General features: G+C 38.6%; 1 protein-coding gene across 2 annotated transcripts in view; it reads left to right on the top strand.

Annotated features, from left to right (window-relative positions):
* NOX4 (NADPH oxidase 4) overlaps positions 1–20,565 on the top strand; it is a 161,007-nt gene that overhangs the window by 6,044 nt on the left and 134,398 nt on the right. Inside the window, exons 3-4 of one of the 2 annotated variants that reach the window (XM_070425837.1) lie at positions 18,285–18,395; positions 19,966–20,050. In XM_070425837.1, the coding sequence (XP_070281938.1) occupies positions 18,285–18,395; positions 19,966–20,050 (196 nt within the window). The remainder of the gene's footprint in view (positions 1–18,284; positions 18,396–19,965; positions 20,051–20,565) is intronic. The other variant, XM_070425838.1, reaches the window with a different exon arrangement.

The raw sequence follows: 20,565 nt of genomic DNA, 5'->3' as shown, positions 1-20,565 counted from the left end.
GCTCAGGCATTTATCTGTCTTTATGATTGTGACAAATTATTTCTCTGAGCCTAAGTTTAAATCATCTATAAAGAAAGTTAGGCTTAAACTTTCCTCTTACGTTAGTGCAGGTGAAATGCTTAGCACTTGGTGCATGTGCACTCAGCAAAAGATAGCTATTATTGTATATACTAAGTAATATGGTTTAGTTTTAATGCTAATAATACTATTAATAGTACTAAATCATAATACTATAAATTATTTATAAGTAAAATATTAAAAGAATTTATAGAAATGTAAAGATGGAAGGAACTTAGTGAGCATATAGCAGATGGTAGGACTGGAAACATTCTTTCCTTTGGTTGACCTCTGGCTTCCTCCCTGACCCTGATATCAGCTATCTGCTGAAATTTGTAATTGGCACACATTTTATGGCAACTTGGTTACGATTGCTGGATGGAATTTCAGTTTGAGGTAGAATGCATTTCATTCAAAGGAACATTTATTAATCTTCATAAAATCTTGGAGTCTTCAATATATAAACAAGGGAAATAATGGCTATTTCACAAAATCATCGTGAAACCTAGAGAAAATTAAAATAAATACATAATAATAATAGTTAGAGTCGACATTCATTAAAATGTTCTCATGGGCCAGACATGGTGTTAAATTTTTTATACATTCAGTGTCAGTGCCTTATCTAATCTAAATGGTAGGTGCTATTACATAAGAGGAAGCTAAAACATGGAAATTATAAATAACTTTCTCATGGATTACAATTCCTAGCATAAAGCCCATTATCTAATAAGAGTCCCCAAATGCTGCTTTTCTTTTTCCTTCTCTCTTCTCTCATCCTGTATAGCCATATACAACTATTCACTTAACATGTCTGTAGCCAGTGAAACGTGATGAAACTAACCCCCTTATCTCAGAGTGCTGTGCTGAGGATTAGAGGACTTAATGGATACAGACCTACTTTGAAGAACTGAAAGCATCACAGATGTTTTAAAAAAAATGGTTGTTATCACAGACTTTTCTGTTAATTCCTCCCAGATTTTAAGGCTCCAGCCATGGTACCATTATCAGAGCCCATCTAGGAGTCATAAAAGATACTTTGGTCAAAGGAATGAGATTTCATATTCATGACAGAAAAGCATTACATGGCTCATAACATCCAGTATGCTTTACACTTACAGTGGTGACTACTTATGTGGGATCTGGAAGGCCTGTGGCATATTATAATTAATGATTTTGCAAAGGCATGAACTAAGAGTGAGACCTTAGTAGAAAGGTAAATTACCTAGATGGGAGTGAGCTTACTTCACCTCTTCGTTTCCATGTCTTAATGTAACTTTGTAATGTGATAAGGTTAAGCCATGTGATGAAAAGTAGTTTCTGTTGCATTCTAATAATGGGACTAAAAAAAAGTAGATAGAGTAAGGAAAAGATGGACATTTCATGATCACTAGAATTTGTTTACATTTTTAGAAATGGGAAAGTTGAATTTGACAATGACTCTTATCTACGGATGAATAAATCCAATACATGTTCTACAGGGGGAAAATGCATACTTTTAAGGCTTTCATGGATTTGGAAATTGTTAAAGGTCTAGACACATCAAGAATATTAGGGATCTGATGTAGCTTGAGACAAGAAGAGATGAGAAATGTACACAAAGTGAAAGCATTTTATATATCAGGTTGTTTTTTTTTTTAAGTAGGTGCATTAACACCATTTAATTAATGAAATGATCTATGGTGAAAGCCTTTCTGACCATATTCCTTTTTCCTATGATAGGATTTTCAAACAGTTGATTTAAAAAATTGCAAGTAGTTTGTTTAATGTAATCTGGAAAGCTCAGGTCCATTGGAGGATCTGAAGTGGCAGTGATCCAAACAAGCTTCTTTTTCCCCTTGCTATAATTTTGATTTTCTTTTTTAACTTCCTGTCCCCCCAAATACACTCTCTTTTACATGCCTTCCAGTTAGCATCTTATCCTGAGTAAACCCCCTCTCCTATGAGAACACGGATTTCAAGGTTCGTGAGGGTACCCTAAAAGGAGACTGTTGTGGAACAATAGAATAAGAACCACCTATTGAGAATACAGAACAGATAGGATGATGATTGCTTTTACCTCCCACTGATTCTCCTTGGCCAAGTTTCATTAGATAAGTTACTTTGGGTGTCTCTGAGCTTTGTTCATTCTCTTGGTTTGAAAAGCATGGGCCCAAAAGCACATTTATAAAGCCAACAAAGGTGAAGATACATTTTTCTTTTTCCTTTTTTTTTTTTCATAGCTCAGAATATCTAAATGGAAAACCAAGCAGATATCATCAGTGGTCTATATTAATGGATTTCAATTGGAACACAATGACTCATATTAAACCACAGGAATGTAGAACAGTATAAAAGTTCTACTTGACAAATGGCATTTGCTGTTTGGCATTGGTGGAATGACATTTGTTACCTACATGGAATTTTTCTGGGGGTTGGGTTTTGGCTCATTCTTTCTGGAACCCATCATTGAACTTTTCAACTATTTTGATCTTGTATATTTTTGAAAATGTAAAACAGCGCGAGAATGACTCAAATGAAAATCTTGGAAGAGTTTAGAGTCTTGGATCATAATGGGTCTACAAGACTTCCTTAGTTTTGGTTTGCCTGAAGAAAACATGTCTTAGATTGTACTGGTTTTAAAGCTTGAGTGTGTCATCCTTAAAGAAGAAAATGAATTTTTTTTTAATTCACAGATTACAAATGTATAAAATTTAAATTGTTAAAAGTTTTGAATGACATTCATTCTAATTCTAGTTAAAACCCAGTGTCTACTATTGCTTTTTTCCTAAGCATGAAGCAACTATTAGCTTAAATTTCAAATATAGTAATACCTGTGAAAATTCAATGGTAACATAATGTACTGAAAAGAACATGTTTTGTAAACAAATTGACTGAAGTTGAAATAGCGACCTTAACTCTTAGCAACTATGCCTTTAAGTATTGAAATCTTCAAAGCCTTAGTTTTCTCAGTTTTAAATTGAGAATTATATTATTAAATTGAACTATGTGAAAATTCCAGTATTAAAAAATTTTGATTTACAAAAATGGCCATTTTGCATAGTTTCACCTAATTTCTCTCTGGTATGATTTTTTAAAAGGAGGGGATTAAATAGGATGAGGAAAAAATGAGTGTGAGCACCTAGAAAAGTGTTACTTTCCTTTTTAATTTTATTCATCATTTATTTAAAATATATTTTTATTATTTTAAGAGAGGAAAGGAGAGGTAGGGAGAGAGAGAAAAAACACACACACATCAATGATGAAAGAGAATCATTGATTGGCTGCCTCCTGCATGCCCCACACTGGGGACTGAGCCCACAACCTGGGCAGGTACCCTGACCGGGAAGCAAACCGCGACCTGGTTTATAGGTCTACCCTCAACCACTGAGCAACACTGGCTGGCTCCTTCTTTTTTAAAATTTTTATATTTCAATTATAGTATACATTCATTCTTATTTTGTATTAGTTTCAGGTGTACAGCAATATTATAATATTATTGACTATATTTTGTAACTACCAATTTGTACTTCTAATCCTTTCACCTTTTTCACTTATTCCCCCAACTCCTCTCCCCTCTGGCAACCATCAGTGTGTGATGGTTTAGTCTATGAATCTGAGGATATATGTTTAAATACTCTATGTTTATGAGTCTGTTTCAATTTTGTTTGTTCATTTATTTTGTTTTTTAAATTCCGCCTTATAATTGAATTCATATTGTATTTGTCTTTCTCTGATTGACTTGCTTCCCTTAGCATAATACCCTCTCTAAGTCACAAATGGTAATATTTCATTTTTATTTATGGCCTAGTAATATTCAATTGCATGTATGTAGCACCACTTTTTTTATCTACTTGTCAACTGATAGACTTTTGGATAACTTCTGTATTTTGGCTAATGTGAATCTCTGCAATAAGCAAAGGGGTGCATATATTCTTTTGAATTAGTGTTTGGGTTTCTTGCGATAAATACCCAAAGTGGAATCACTGGGTCATAAGGCAGTTCTATTTTTAACTTTTTGAGTAGCCTCTATACTGTTTTCCATAGTGGCTGCACCAACAGTACACGAGGGTTTCTTATTCTCCACATCCTCCTCAACACTTGTTGTTTGTGGATTTATTGATGATAGCCATTTTGATAGGTGATACAGGGTTAATGTCCAAAATTAATAAATAACTCATACAGCTCAATTCCAAATTAACAAACAGTCCAATTTAAAAATGGGCAAATGGACCTAGCTGGTTTGGCTCAGTCGATAGAACGTTGGCCTCCAGACTGAAGGGTCCCAGGTGCGATTCTGGTAAAGGGCACATGCCCAGGTTGCGTGCTCGATCCCCAGTAGGGAGCGTGCAAGAGGCAGCTGATGAGTGATTCTCTCTCATCATTGATGTTTCTTTCTCTCCTCCTTTCTTCTCTGAAATTAATAAAAAATATATTTAAAAAAATAAAAATGGGCAAAGGACCTGAATAGACTCTTTTCCAAAGAAGACATACAAATGACCAATGGACATATGAAGAGATGCTCACTGTCAATAATCATCAGAGAAATGAAAATTAAAGCAACAATGAGATGTCACCTCACACCTGTAAGAATGGCTGTCATCAATAGTTTCCTTCTTTCTAATACAAAGTTGTAGTAAACAAATTTATGATGATGATAGACTCATTTCTTTCAGAAAACATTGTTGAATTAAGACTGTTTTTATGTTGAAATCTATTTGTTAATGTTTGCTAATCACTAAAGGTTTCCAGTAACTAAGTTTATTTCTAACTTTGGAAAATTTAAAAAGATATTTTACCAATGACACTATGTTGTTTTTGTTTTTCTAATTATAATTTCAAGAATATCTAAGTTCACAATTAATTGCTTTTCATTTTGCATTGGTTTTTAAATTTTAGCTCCAAATTTCTTGGCCTTTAAAAAATGTCTGTCAAGCAAACCAAAGATTTAGGTACACATGAGAAGACTAATTTCATAGGACACTAGAGGCCCATCATGCACTCTGGGGGAGGGGGGATGTCCCTCAGCCCGGCCTGATCTCTTTCGCAGTCTGGGAGCCCTCAGGAATGTCCAACTGATGACTGATAGCTTAGGCCTGAGCCGCAGATGGACATCCTTAGCGCTGCCACGGAGGTGCGCTGCTGTGCTCGCCAGCCATCAGCCCGGCTTGTGGCTGAATGGCGCTCTCCCTGTGGGAGCATACTGACCACCAGGGGGAAGTTCCTGCATTGAGTGTCTGCCCCCTGGTGATCAGTGTGCGTCATAGCATTTGGTTATTCTGCCGTTCGGACGATTTGCATATTACCCTTTTATTATATAGGATTAGCAGTGAATCCTCTTTGTAAAAACAAAAGATTTAAAAATACCTAGGTTTTTGATGTTAGGGACAGAGGATTTAAACGTATAATCTCAGTTCATAGCACATTATCTTCATGGGTCAGTTCAAGGCTCCTGTTTTACTCTTTTCTTCATTCATTCATTCATTCATTCATTCATTATTTCTCACACTCCAGGCTCCAATTCCTTTCGCTCTACATTAGCAACCTTTCTAATAATGTGCTGACATGTATTCTTCTTTTGGTATTTATGCATATGTTTCTTTCAATCCACAAGAATGATATTGTGCATAGAACTCATTTTGTTTCTTGCTTCTTTTCACCCAGTATTATGTTTTCAAAGTCTACAGATGTGCCTGTGTGTTTCTTGGTCCTTTGCTTCTTATAGCCGCCTCATATTCTATGGTTTGTATCTGCTACAGATATCTATTCTTCGAGAAACTGAACATTTAGATGATCTCAAATTTCCTGCTAGTTCAAATAGTGTCATGATAAGAAATATACTCATAGTGTAAGTATTATAAGGTAGTTTACTGGTTTTATAATGTAAAAACTTTGCCTATCGGGTTTTATTTTTTTAAAAAATTTAATTAAATTTGTTGGGGTGACGATGGTTAATAAAATTATAGAGCTTTCAAGTGTACAAGTCTATGATACATCATCTGTATATTGCATTACGTGTTTGCCTCCCAAAGTCAAACCTCCTTATGTTACCATATATTTGACAACTTTTATACTTTAACTTCCCCCACCTTCCTTTTTCCTTTAACCACTATACTGTTCTGTGTCTATGAGTTTTTGTTTTTCTGTATTGTTTGTTCATTTGTTGCTTTCAGTTTTATATTCCACATGAGTGAATTATATGGTTCTTGACTTTTTCTGTCTGAGTTATTTCCCTTAGCATGATATTCTCAATATCCATCCAAGTTGTTGCAGATGGCAATATTTCATCCTTTTTTATGACTGAGTAGTATTCCATTGTATATATGTACCACATCTTCTTAATCCAATCATCTACCGAAAGACTTTGATAGTTTCTATGTGTTGGCCACCATGAATAATGCTGCAATAAACATAGTGAATTTATGTTTAAATGTTTTCAGATTTTTGGGTGGATACCCAGGAGAGGGGTTACTGGGTTATATGGTAAATCTGTTCTTAATTTTTTGAGGAACCTCTATCCTGTTTTCCATAGTGGCTGCACCAGTTTACATTCCCACCAGCAGTGAACAAGGGTTCCTTTTTCTCCACAACCTCTCCAACATTTATTTGTCCTGTTGATAATAGCCATTCTAACAGGCATGAGCTATCTCATTGTAATTTTGATTACATTTCCCTAACAGCTAGTGACGTTGATTATCTTTTCATATATCTTTTGGCTGGCTGTATGTCTTATTGGGAGAAGTATTTGTTCAGGTCCTCTGCCCATTTTTTTGTTGGATTATTTATATGTTTGATATTCAGTTGTTTGAGTTCTTCATATATTTTGGATATTAACACCTTATCAGTGGTTGTGTTTGCAAATTTATTCCATTTAGTTGGTTGCATTTTTGTTTTGTTGGTGGTTTGTTTTGCTGTGCAGAAGCCTTTTAGCTTGATATAGTTCCATTAGTTTATTTTGCTTTTAATTCTCTTTACGGTCAAATTCATAAAATCCCCTCTCAGACCAAGGTCCATAGTTTAGTACCTCTGTTCTATTCTATGTAATTTATTGTTTTAGGTCTTATATTTAGGTCTTTTATTCATTTTGAGTTGATTTTTGTGTGTGGTGATAAGTAGTCTGGTTTCATTTGTTTGCATATGGCTTTCCACTGTTTCCCAGCACCATTTATTGAAGAGCCTTTCTTTTCTCCATTGTATGTTTTTGGCTCCTGTGTCAAAAATTATTTGCCGATATACACGTGCATTTATTTCTGGGCTCTCAATTCTATTTCATTGGTCTGCGTGTCTGTTTTTCTGCCAATATCATGCATTTGGATTATCGTGTCTTTGTAGTAAAATTTGAAGTCAGGGAATGTGATATCTTTAGCTTTTTGTTTTTCCTCCCTTAGGATTGCTTTGGCTATTCAGGGTCTTTTGTGGTTCCATACAAATCTTTAAAAAATACCATGAAAGTTTTTATAGGGATTGCATTAAACCTATACATTGCTTTGGGTAATATGGCCATTATTATTATGATGATGATTTCAAATATACTAACCCATTGATTTCATTTCTTGTGTATTTTTATTATTTGTCCAGTTAGTTCTTTATGCTTAATTGATAAAATACATTACACTTCAAAAAACATGCTTTTGAATACTGAATACTGATGATACAGTTGAAAAAGTTAGAAAATTTCCTTTACTTCTAAGAAGTAACCATTTGTATCCATATAGTCTATGTCATTGTCTACATCTATATCTATGTCTGCATTTTTGGTACACACATATACATGCATATTGTTAATTCAGTAATATCTCACACATATTATTATTAATTTTTCTTATGCAAGCTTAACTTATTTTTAATAGCTACATAGTAGCCCATAATGTGTACCATAATTTGTTTTACATCTTTCTACCATTGGCCATTTTAGTCCTATTCTTTTTGGTTTTGTATTATAGATCATACTGTACTGAGTATCCTTGTAGGAATTTACATGAGCATTTTAATTAGTAGGTCTGTATGTTATTTTATTTTGAAAAGAAAGGCCATGGTGTGATACTTTGGCTTTATTCAATGTTAGTTATTTTTAAGAAAAAAATTAATTTGATTTACAGTTCCTCTATTATACTAATACTAGAGGCCTGATGCATGAAATTTTGTGCACTGGTGGGGGAAGGGGGTTTGTCCCTCAGTCTGGCCTGTGCCCTCTCGCAGTCTGGGATCCCTCTTGCAGTCTGGGGTTGTCACAGTCCAGGACCCCTCACTCTTTACTGCCCTCCTGCAGTGGAGGCAGGTGGGAAAGGCTCCTGCCACCACCGCTGTGCTCGCCAGCCATGAGCCAGGCTTCTGGCTGAGCAGTGCTCTGCCTGTGGGAGTGCACTGACCACCAGGGGGGAGTTCCTGCGTTGAGCATCTGCCCCCTGGTGGTCAGTGCACGTCATAGTGACCAGTCGTTCTGCTGTTCAGTTGATTTGCATGTTAGGGTTTTATTATATAGGATATCATCTTACATTTGATTTACTGTATTGTTTTATCAGGAGTGGAACTAGTGTGAGCCATTGCATGTTGACCAATTAAACTCTGAAGAGTTTGTCAGAAGAGTCTACTGCTTAAATTCAGTTCCCCTTCCCCTCCTTATCTGTAGTTTTGCTTTCCACAGTTTCAGTTAACCATGGTCTACTGAGGTCTGAAACTATCAAATGGAGAATTCCAGAAATAAACATTCATAAGCTTTAAATTGTGCATTCTCCTGAGAAACATGATAAAATCTCTGTTCTGCCATGTCTTGCTTGGTATGTGAATCATCCCTTTGTTCAGAGAATGCACATAGTATACGCTTCCTGCCTGTCAGGCACTTAGTAGCTCTCTAGTCTAGGTTATCAGATCAACTGTTCTGTTATTGCAGTGCTTGTTGTCACACAACCCTATTTTAGTTAACAATGCCCCATTCACATAATTTTTATTACAGTATATTGTTACAGTTATCCTGTTTTATTCTTCGTTATTGTTGTTAAACTCTTACTATACCTACTTTAAGTTAAACTTTATCATAAGTATGTACATACAGTTGTCCCCTGGTATCTGTGGGGGTTTAGTTCAGGACCACCGAGAATACCAAAATCTGCAGATGCTCAAGTCTCTTGGTTAGCCCTTCATGTCTGTGGATGCAAAACCCACAGGTACAGAGGGCCAAACTGTATGGGGAAAAACATGGTATACTGGTACATAGGGTTTGGTACTATCTGCAGACTACAGAGGGTGTTGGAATGTATCTCCTGTGGATAACGAGGGACTACGGTATGTGTGCATCACGAAGTTTAGGTAAATTGTCTGTACCTAATGATCCATTCAGTCATTTGGAATGAATTGCAGTTTATTATGTCATGAAGGGACATTCATGAACTTTTAGATATACCCCAAGAGCTGAATTGGTAGCTTATTTTGGGATTTTTTAAAAAAGAAATAATACTCCAGTTATTATTAACTGCTTTCTGGTTGCGCATGACATGTTATTCATTACTGGTTTTATATTAAATCTTTTGAAATAGGCCTTCATTGAAATGTCAGTTTTTAATTCTTTTTTTTTAATATATTTTATTGATTTTTTACAGAGAGGAAGGGAGAGAGATAGAGAGTCAGAAACCTCGATGAGAGAGAAACATCGATCAGCCGCCTCCTGCACATCTCCTACTGGGGATGTGCCCGCAACCCAGGTACATGCCCTTGACCAGAATCGAACCCGGGACCCTTCAGTCCGCAGGCCGACGCTCTATCCACTGAGCCAAACCGGTTTCGGCAAGGGCAGTTTTTAATTCTTAAGTGCAATCTTGTTCTCATGGAATGTCCATTATATTCTAAATTATTCAAATGGGTGTTGCTTAGTTTCATAGAGTAAATCCCATTTTCCAGAATGGTGGGAGGTAGGGAAGTGGAGGCAGAGTATCTATCCTGGGTAATATGGTATGATGAGGAGAGCAGGTCTCGAGCTCTGATCCTAGATATGAGCTAGATAGATCTCTAGGTAGTCATCACTTTTAGTTCTGATTCTTTTTTTTCCTTAGTTTTCAAACTGAGGACATTGAAGGATCATTTCATAGGCTCATTCATTTATTCACCTGTCACATGTTTTTGAATACCTATCAGCTATTAGAACTTTCTTTGAATTCTTTAGATACAGTTGAGTGGAATAAAGTTCAGCTTCCAGAGCTATAACTATAGCATCACCCTCTGGAGCTGAGAAGAGTCATATGCAGGAAGCTATGCCAGAAGAGCAATTAAATTCTGGAACTAGGTCTGGTTTGTGGATGACCAGGGACCAGGGTGATGATAATAGCTTCAGTTGATTTGTTACTATATGTCAGGCATGCACTAAATACCATATAAGTTCATCCTATCTAATAAGGAGGGAGTATGCTAATTGACTGCTCCACCCTCAAAGATGGCAGTGCCCACAGCAAATAAGGAGGGAATATGCTAATTGCCACGCCCTCAAAGATGGCGGCACCCATAGCCACAGGATGGCAGCACCTAGTCCCCTCGGCCCCACAGCCGCCCAGGGCCGGCCTGAGGCGCATGGAAGCCTCGGATGTCGGCTGCCCAGCCACCCAGGGCTGGCCTGAGATGCAGGCAAGCCTTGGATGGCAGCTGCCCAGCTGCCCAGGGCCACCCGAAGCTCAGGTAACCAGGGCTGGCTGAGGCTTGTGCTGCTGGCAGTGGCGGCAGCAGAGATGTGATGGAGGTGTCGCTTTCCCCTGATCGCTGGGTTGCCTCCTGCCCCTGAGAGCTCCCAGACTGTGTGAGAGGGCAGACTGGGCTGAGGGAACGCCCGCTCCAGTGCATGAATTTTCATGCACCGGGCCTCTAGTCCTATATAATAAAAGCCTAATATGCAAATCAATCGAATGGTGGAATGACTGGTTGCTATGACGTGCACTGACCACCAGGGGGCAGGCGCTCAATGCAGGAGCTGCCCGCAGGCCCCGACCAGTGAGCAGGTGGCACCAGGCCAGCCACGGCAGGTGCCAGCAGGGGCCCCTTGATCACCCTGCAGAGGGAGGCAACTGGTGGCAATGGCAGGGGGTGGGGCCAGTGAGTGCGTGGCACCAGGCCAGCCAAGGCGGTGCCAGTGGGGGACCCCCCGATCACCCCACCAGTCACCCCACAGATCAGCCCTGATCGCCAGCCAGGTCTAGGGACCCTAACTGTACACAAATTTTGTGCAACGGGCCTCTAGTTGAATATAAAAAACTTTGGTGTGGATGCAGTGTCATTTTTTTTTTTTATAGATGAGGAAAATGACAGGGTAAGAAATTCACCTAAGGCCACATAGTTAGTAAAGGTGAGTCAAACTCAAATTTGTCTGATATCAAAATATAAACAGCGATTGCTAAGTTGGGTTGTACCTCTAGAGGGCCCTGCTCCAGATCTCAGGAATCAGAATTTCAGGAAGTATGTTTATCTTTACACAATCCATCAAGTGATTTCAGTGTACAGTCAGATTAGGGAAATCTTGCGTAAAGATTTACCTAAAATGATAGGGAAAGGTTCTTGTTGAATAAAAGTGTAAGCAGCTGAATGAGTAAGAAAGTATTGTGGTTTGGAAAGAACCCCAAACAAGGTGTCTGCATTCACATCTCTGTTCAAGGGAGTGAAGTGCTGTTAGGGAAATGGCAGAGAGCATGGAGGGAGGCTTCCAGCCCTTGCTTCTTTATAAACTAAGGATGTAAGTGGAGGCAAAAAGAAGGTTGGACTGGTGACTTGTAAGTCCTCATGAAAGAGCCACAGTTCTGTGATTATAAAATAGGTAAGAATTAGGTATTGTGTAGGCTTCATTTGGATTGAATAAAGATATTTTCTTGTGGAAAAAGAGTCTAAAAAATTGACCTTAATGAGTACAAATTTACATAATTTTAGACTAACATGAAATACCAAATATGAATATAAAAATATTTTATAAATGAACCTCTGTGGTAATTTTTATCCTTATTTTTTCCCTGGAAGTGATTAATTGTTGACTTACCAAGAGATAGCTAGAAAAATGACTAATTATTAAAGCTTACTATTAATACTCCTCTGGCCTTTTCAGATCCCTTTAAATAATAGTTATGTATAGGTATTTACATGTAGAATGTCATTTTATATTTTCCCCAATTGTTGCAAAAATGCCCAGTTGAAAGAAAAATGTTTACTTAAAAGTTAATTTACCAGAAAAGGTACTTTGCAAGTTCTCTCTAGAGTAAACTATCTCAGTAGGATTTTGTTACATTTTTATAGCTTTGTCAAGAACTTGGATGAGAATGTAGAAAATGTGATTGTAAAACTTTCAGCTAAGGCAAATTAATAAGGAAATACATCAGAATATAGGATTCATAACAAGTCCTATATAATAAAAGGGTAATATGCAAATTGACCAAACAGTAGAACAATCAGTCGCTATGATGTGCACTGACCACCAGGGGTCAGGCGCTCAATGCAGGAGCTTCCCCCTGGTGGTCAGTGCATTTCCACAGCGGGGGTGCTGCTCAGCCAGTAGCTGGGCTCACGGTGACAGGAGCCTCTCCCGTCTCTATGGTAGCACTAAATATGTCTGAATTCCAGCTTAGGCCCGCTCCCCATGGGGACATCCCACAAGGGCTCCTGGACTATGAGAGGGCACAGGCGGGGCTGAGGAACCCCTGGCCTCAGTGCACAAATGTCATGCACCAGGCCTCTAGTCTATAATAATAAAAGGGTAATATGCTAATTAGACCAGATGTCCTTCCAGATGTCCTTCCTGGATGAAGTGGGGGCCAAAGGGAAGCTTCCCAGGTCCCAGGTGCCTGTTGGCAGCCAGAGGAGGGAAGCCCGGGGTCCCAGGTGCCAGAGGGAAGCTGGTGCTGGCAGCCCAGGGAAGGAAAGCCAACTCTTGCACGAATTTTCATGCATCGGGCTTCTAGTCCTATCTAATAAAAGACAAAAAGGGTAATTGACTGTACCTTTGTTACGCTTCCCATTGGCTAATCAGGGAAATATGCAAATTAACCGCCAACAAAGATGGTGGCCAGCAGCCACGCAGCTGAAGCGAGCAGGAAGCTTGGTTGCTCCAGTGATGGAGGAAGCCAAGGTACCCTGCCTGCAGCGGCCTGCTCTAAGCTCCAAAAGCAACAAAGTTTCAATTATAGAAGCTAAACAAACCCCAGATACCTGCTTTCAGCCAGCTGTGGCCACAGAGCTCCAGTGACAGCCAGAAAGTTTCAATTATAGAAGGTAAATAAATCCCAGAATAAAAAAGAAAAAAGAAAAAAAGGAGAGGCTGGGAGCTTCAGTCGCAGGCCAGCCTGAAAACGGCCTTCAGCCCCTCACCCAGACTGGCCAGGCACCCCAGTGGGGACCCCCACCCTGAAGGGGGTGTGATCAGCTGCAAACAGCCATCAGCCCCTCACCCAGGCTGGCCAGGCACCCAAGTGGGACCCCCACCCTGATCCGGGACACCCTTCAGAGCACACCAGCTGGTCCCCACCCATGCTCCAGGCCTCTATCTTATATAGGAAAAGGGTAATATGCAAACTGACCCTAACAGCAGAAAGACTGGGAATGACTGGTCACTATGACACACACTGACCACCAGGGGGCAGACGCTCAATGCAGGAGCTGCCCTCTGGTGATCAGTCGCTCTCACAGCGGGGAGCTCTGCTCAGCCACAAGCCAGGCTGATGGCTGCCAGTACAGTGGTGGTGGTGGGAGCCTCTCCTGCCTCCTCAGCAGCGCTAAGGATGTCCGACTGCAGCTTAGGTCTGCTCCCTGCTGGCAAGTGGGCATTCCCCGAGGGCTGTCGGGCTGCCAGAGGGATGTCTGATTGCCAGCTTAGGCCCAATACCCTGGGGAGCAGGCCTAAGCCAGCAAGTGGTCATCCCCAAGGGGTCCCAGACTGCGAGAGGGCACAGGCCGGGCTGAGGAACCCACTACCCCCGAGTGCACAAATTTTTGTGCACCAGGCCTCTAGTATAATATAATGGGCTAAAGCTAATAAGTTCTTGCATTTATATGTGCTCTCTCACACCTCCATTTTTTCCTTATAGGATAGAGGGGGTTATTGCTTAGTAATATTTCATGCAAGAAAATCTATATGTTGCAAACTCAAGATGAGCCATTATGTGACATAGTTACCCCAGACTGAATAAGCAGACCATGTCCTTAGTGAGCGAAATGATGATCTTCAGTGCTGCTGTGTACATTTAGTCTGTGTCTTGGGCAAGGACACTGAGATGATAAGGGAGTCTTAAAATTGTATGAAGAATTTTATAGGCACCCAGTTTGTTTAGCATAAAGAAAACAAAATTGGACTAGGAAATCATTCCACTTTTCTCTTCCATGTTTGAATGTCTGTCTTGGGAATATCTAGAGTAACCTAGTGGATGGAAGTTACAGGGACAGATTTCGTCTAAGTGTAAGAAAACAAAAGAGAAGATTTGACGATGGGATAAGCTGCTGTCTGTGGGAAAATGCAACCTTCGGTCAGGGTTGTGGGTAGACACTGGGTGGATAGTAGGATGTGGGTTAGGCTGTTTGTGTGTGTGTGTGTGTGTGTGTGTGTGTGTGTGAGTTTTTCCAGAAGTATATTTTAGTGAATTAGCAAAAAATAAATTTAGTAAAATATTTAGTCAAAACTGAACCTCCCCCTTTTTTTATATCAGACTTAGATATAATTGCCATAAAATGTAGTCCTGTCTCAAACAAAATTTTGCTTTTGTGGTGATTACATAAGGTAACATAATTGCCAAAATTACTTACTTCCAATTGGTTCTTCACACTTCATTCAGAGTAATCATTATCAAATACTAGTCTCTTCATACCACCTCCCTGCTTAAGACTCAGTCACTCTGCATTCATTGTAGGATAAGGGTACCCATTCTTAACGTGGCCCACAAAGTCCAGCAAGGTCTACTGCTACCTGCTTCTCCAGTTTTATATTGTATCGCCCTCCATTTCCAGTTCAACCATGTTGGCCTTCTAGTAATTTCTCAAGTGCACACCATGCTCCCATTTGCCACACATCAGTTGTCATGCTGTTATTTTTCTGCATGGATGGCCTTCTTATTCCTAGATGACGCCTGCTGTCACCCTCCAGGCCTCAGTTCATTTTTAACTTAAGCACGGAAGTGTTTCTAACCTTCCTACTGAGATCTCATGTCCTGTCACACATGCTCATACTCTGTATATCTCATTCACAGCATTGACCACTGTTACAATTTACATTTGATTATGTAACTCTGTGATTCAATATCTGCTTTTCCTGCTAAAATATAAGCATCCGAAGGCAAAAGGCATTTTCTGTTCTTAGTTCACTGTTGAACCCCTGGTGCCTTGCAATATGTGCAAATCACACTAATATGTGTTGAGTGAGTGATGTAAGCGGAACACATCCTATAAAGTACTGAAGAGAACATCTAGAGAAAGAATGGGATATGGTGACCCTAAGGCGATACATTCATTTTATATAGTGCTTGCATTTTTAAAGACTTTTTTCACAAAAGTCCTAAGAGCTAAGTATATTACATTATATTGACTTGAAAGGTAAAGACATTTTATCTTTGTCAACTTTACAGATTAGGGTAGTTAACCAGATCAAGACTCGTAGTTATTAAGTGGCAGATTTAAGATAAGAAACCAGGAGTTTGAGATTTTTAGGAAAATAACCAGCCACTTGATATACCTAGGTGTTATATTCATCACTTGCTTCAAATGGCATAGTGTCTTACAATTTTTTTTTATAGGACTGTCTTAATTTGGGCTGCTATAACAAAATACCATAGACTGAGTAGCTTACACAACAAACATTAATTTTTCACGGTTCTGGAGGCTGGGGAGTTCAAGATCAAGGTACCAGCAGATTCACTGTCGGGTGAGGGATCTCTTCTTGGCTTGCTTTGTCTTTCCATGTAGAAGAGGGAGGAGAGCTCTGGTCTCTTTCTCCTCTTTAAGGTCACTAATTATAACCTGGGTTCTACCTTCATGATCTTATCTAATCCTCACTACCTCCCACAGGCTCTACCTCCAAATGCCATCGCATTAGGTTTCCACATGTGGATTTTGGGACACAGACATTCCGTCTACAGCAAGAACTAAGCTATGTTTTATTAATATCTATCTAAATCATACTTATAGTTTTAAAAACTACATACGGTATTCTCCATTATATTTTAGAGACCTTGACAGGTAGGATTTTAAATGTGAAAGTAACACTGCCATCTAGTGACAACTAACCTGAATGAAATTTGAAAACTAGACTAGCTGGTTAAGGCCCCAAGGAATGGTGAAGCAAGTTATTCCCATGAGTGGGAAGGGCGCATAAGTTAGGCTGTCATTTCTTTTCAGAAACCATTTGAGGCAGTTTATTCTTAAGGAGTCATGAATGAATAATAAACAAAGCAGATGCCCTGGTTTGTAGAATGTTACCCAGGTAGTAAGCCGGCGATTGTGCCACTTGATTTTGATCTGTCTCCATTTTTCTCACTTTCACCACAGCTTCTGAATGAGGGAATTTGTACTCTGATAACCTAACAAAGTGTTTTCATCTTAGTTTAAAGAGCTAAGCACATTCAAGAACAAACAGATGAGGAAATGAGTCCTGGGTAAAATTTCTGGTTAGATCTTGCAGCATCTAAAGGAAGAAGTGGAATGCCAAAATAAACTCCATCTATCCCAAGGGGACACTTAGAGCCACTTTGAATTAAATTGCTGAGTGATTTAATGTAAACAACATAATAAAACACTCCAGACACACAAAAATAGTTAGAAAATGAAGTATAAGAATTTTCTTTAACGCACTGAACCACAAAGGAAATTTGGATAACTTATTTGTATCTCTTAAGTCCTAAATTTAATATGGTAGATTTTTAACTGATATATTTTAAATTAATTATTGTCCTGCTAAATTAATATTGCCGGCAAAAATATTATCTAAAATCCTTTGAGCTAAAAAATTTTTTATGTACAGAAGCCAGGTCAAAAGAGATAAAAATTACTCTATTTCTCTGGAGTCCTAAATAACAAAAACCCATCACTTTCAAAGGATAATGATATTTCTGATTGAGGTGAGAAAATTATATTTAACATTTTTTAAGATAGTCTGTAGAGGATTATTCTATTTGTCCAGTTACTGGTACATGTAATGAACAGTCTCCCTAAGGTGTTCTGACTTATGGTATAGAAATAGCCTAACTGGAAATATTAAATTTTTTATATAAGTCAATGAAAATTATTGCTTTTCTGACACTACTTATTACCTGGTTTCCCCTTCAGGAATAATATTTCATATACTGACAATAAAGAATGTGTAACAGACTTGCTATTTTGCCAAGAGTTAAGTTGGAAATCTCAGGGCACGAACCATTTTAACATAAGAAAAGCATCTGAGTTGCACTTACTTCTTAGCCAATATCCTTAAAATAGTAATTTTATGCTTATTTCTGGACAAGTGTACAGATATGACCTCGTCTCTTGTTTTCAAGTGATAAACTATTCATATGAAGAATGTGGGTAGTACCAGACAATAGCAGATGACAATCTAGCAAGAATTGGATTAAAATTAGTTGTCAAAAAGTATTGCATCAATACCGAAGGGGAACAATTTTTTTTTTTTTGGAAAAGTGTAATGTGGTTTTGATTAGCTTTGCATGAGACACAGCTGATCTGGAACCTCTCCTAATTTTGTGTCAGGGTCAAACTCTAGAGTTGTGCTGACGATGAAACCTGAAAGATGGGTAGTTAGTAAGGTGAAGAGCTTACAGGCAGGTGGTGGTGTGGAAGGGGGCTGTGTGGAGGCTCAGAGTGTTCTAGAGAGAGAATGTCAACTGCAATTTTTTTAAAAAAAACACCTTAAATATATATAGAAAGCATAAACACAAAGCTTCGTTTAACATTCTTGGTATCTTATCGACGAACAAAGGATTCAACACTGCGGCAGTGTGGAAGTGAAGAATAGATGGAGGCTCTCTAGGGCTCTGGATACCAGAACAGCATGGTGGGGCGGAACAAGAAATTGACCTTGTGCTGGAAAATGTACTCAGGCCAGAATAACAGTAGTAGAAATGAGAGGTCTAACTTTCATGGCAGTGCAGAGCAGAAAGAAACCAGTTTCTCTTGGGGTTTTGGTGAGGGAAAAGTGGGAGGTTATTCAACACTTGGCATTTACCACAATCCTTAAAGGGAGCAGGTTGAGGTCTGCAGCATGCTTTCAGTTTACCTGTGTCTTTGGCTGTGTTTTGACCCTGGCTTTCTTTGTTCAGCTAGGATTGTGTCTAAGCAGAGCCTCCGCATCTGTTCTAAACCTCAACTGCAGCCTCATCCTGTTACCCATGTGCCGGACACTCCTTGCTTACCTTCGAGGATCCCAGAAGGTAAGAAACATAGAATTCTAGTCACAGATTGCAGCATGCCAATCCAGTGCAACAGCAGCAGGTTAGTCCTGCTTAGTTCTTGTGCTCTGATTTTCTGCTAGAGCGATTGCTTCAAACATGACAGGGAAGACCATGTTCCCTGCCAAGATGATTAGTGAACTATTCCGGAAAACAGCACTAAAGACAGAGGGTCATAGACTATGCTAAGCACTTCATATATATAGCTGTGAAGCCTCACAATGATTCTGTAATCAGATATTGCAGATGCAGAAGCTGAGGCATAGAGGGTTTAAATAACTTAAAGATCACGAGACCTATGAAAGGCAGAGCTAAGATCAGTCCTACTCCTGAGCTCTTTCCACAGCACTCCGCCTCACCGCGATCCTGTTTTTCATTTAGTTCAGTGCCCGCAAACACACTCAAGGCCTGTGGTTTTTGGGCAATGCATAGAGTGAGTGTTAGTGTTGGTGGCAATTTATCTCTTGAAATACATACCTGTTTTGCGCCACGTAATAGGCTTAGAAAACGTCTTGATTAAGTAGTGGTGTCATGTGTGGATATTTAGTGTTGTAAAATGAAGGATTTGAGAGAACAGAAAAGCACTTTGAAATTCTTTTGTCCAGTATCCTTGTGTGTGTGTGTGTGTGTGTGTGTGTGTGTGTGTGGTGCATGCTGTGCTGTGGTTATTTCTTCTCTAAGATGCTAAGGCACCACTGGGTAGATACGGATATTTTAAAACGAGTTGTTAATGTGAGGTCACTTTGCTGTGCTGTGAACTTTATATGACTGGATTTACTCCAGTAAAAGTTCTCAACCTTTTCATGTGATTACGTTTGGAAACTCTTTGCTTTTACTGTGGCAATTTGTGGAAATAACTCTTGGTTGCCTAATTGTAAAATGCCAGGTTGTGATCTCTGTGGCTGGCCATTGGCTTGGCATGAAGAAAGAAGATAAATGGCAGGAGAAGACAAGTGCCCACCTAAGTCCTTCAGTCTTTAATGTCTTAAAGAATTGTCCCTGAGTATGAAACATAGTTATTCAAAGATGCTTGACATTTTATTTTTCTTAAGACCAAACAGGCATTTAAAACCATAAATGGAATTGCTTTATTTAAAAAATAATCTTTCTTTATGTTTACTGCAAAAGGAAATCATATATATATAGTGAAATTCAAAAATTCCAGAAATATCTGAAGTAATCAGTGAAGGTTTCTCCTAGCATTTCTCTGTCAGGACAACTGCTGATTACAATTTGGGGTAAATACCTACGGATATGTTAACATAGAATGCTACTAATTTTAAGCAATATAAGATTTTCTGTTTTATAACTCTTGCTAACAATAAATCTTGCACATTTCTTCATATCAATAATAAGTCTTCTCACATTCTATTTAATAGTTTGAGTGTTCCCTTGATTAGATATATCATAATTTGTCTCACTGCTTTTTAACTTGATAGGCCTCTGTCATGTTTCTAAAACACTGATATTGTAAAAATGCTGTAGTGAAAAGCTTTGTACACATGCGTTATTTACTGCATCATTTTTACAATAGTAAATGGTTGTCATGTAGGTTCCAAGCAGGAGAACCAGAAGGTTGTTGGATAAAAGCAGAACATTCCATATCATCTGTGGTGTTACCATCTGTATTTTCTCAGGTGAGAAAACCAAAAGCTGTTGAATATTATGTTAGAATCATATGTTATAAATGGTATTTTTATTTTTCTATAAATTATTTACTGTCACAAACTCGTGATTTTCTTACACAGCTTAATTTTCTCTTCCATGTTTTTAAAGAGGGTTGTCTATTGGTGCTACAGAAAATACGTGTGTCTTATGCTAAGTTTGACCTCCAAGCTGGTAATGATTGCTTCCTACAGGTCAATAATTTAATTTAAAAAGATTGAAAGAAGCAAACTAAAAGTTTTTAAGCTCTGAAAATAAGGATATGATAGGAGTGTAAATGCATCAAAATTGGATTGCAAAATGTACATTCATTGAATACGATACCAGCCAAAATTATAGTTGATAAATATTTCTTTGAAAATGATACTTGCTTAGAGGAGCATATTTCAAAAGTTTGTGGAAATTCATCCTGCTCAATTCCAAGTTAAAATATAAAGTGAGAATCTTTTGATTTTTAAGAATCATTTTAAAATAAATTTTTATCCTG

Source organism: Myotis yumanensis, unplaced genomic scaffold (genome assembly GCF_028538775.1).
Source record: "Myotis yumanensis isolate MYYU_CA2020_CCGP unplaced genomic scaffold, mMyoYum1.0.hap1 SCAF_10, whole genome shotgun sequence".
NCBI classification, from domain to species: Eukaryota; Metazoa; Chordata; class Mammalia; order Chiroptera; family Vespertilionidae; genus Myotis; species Myotis yumanensis.
The sequence above is the reverse complement of the archived record's forward strand: the minus strand, read 5'-3'. Positions and strand labels throughout refer to the sequence as shown.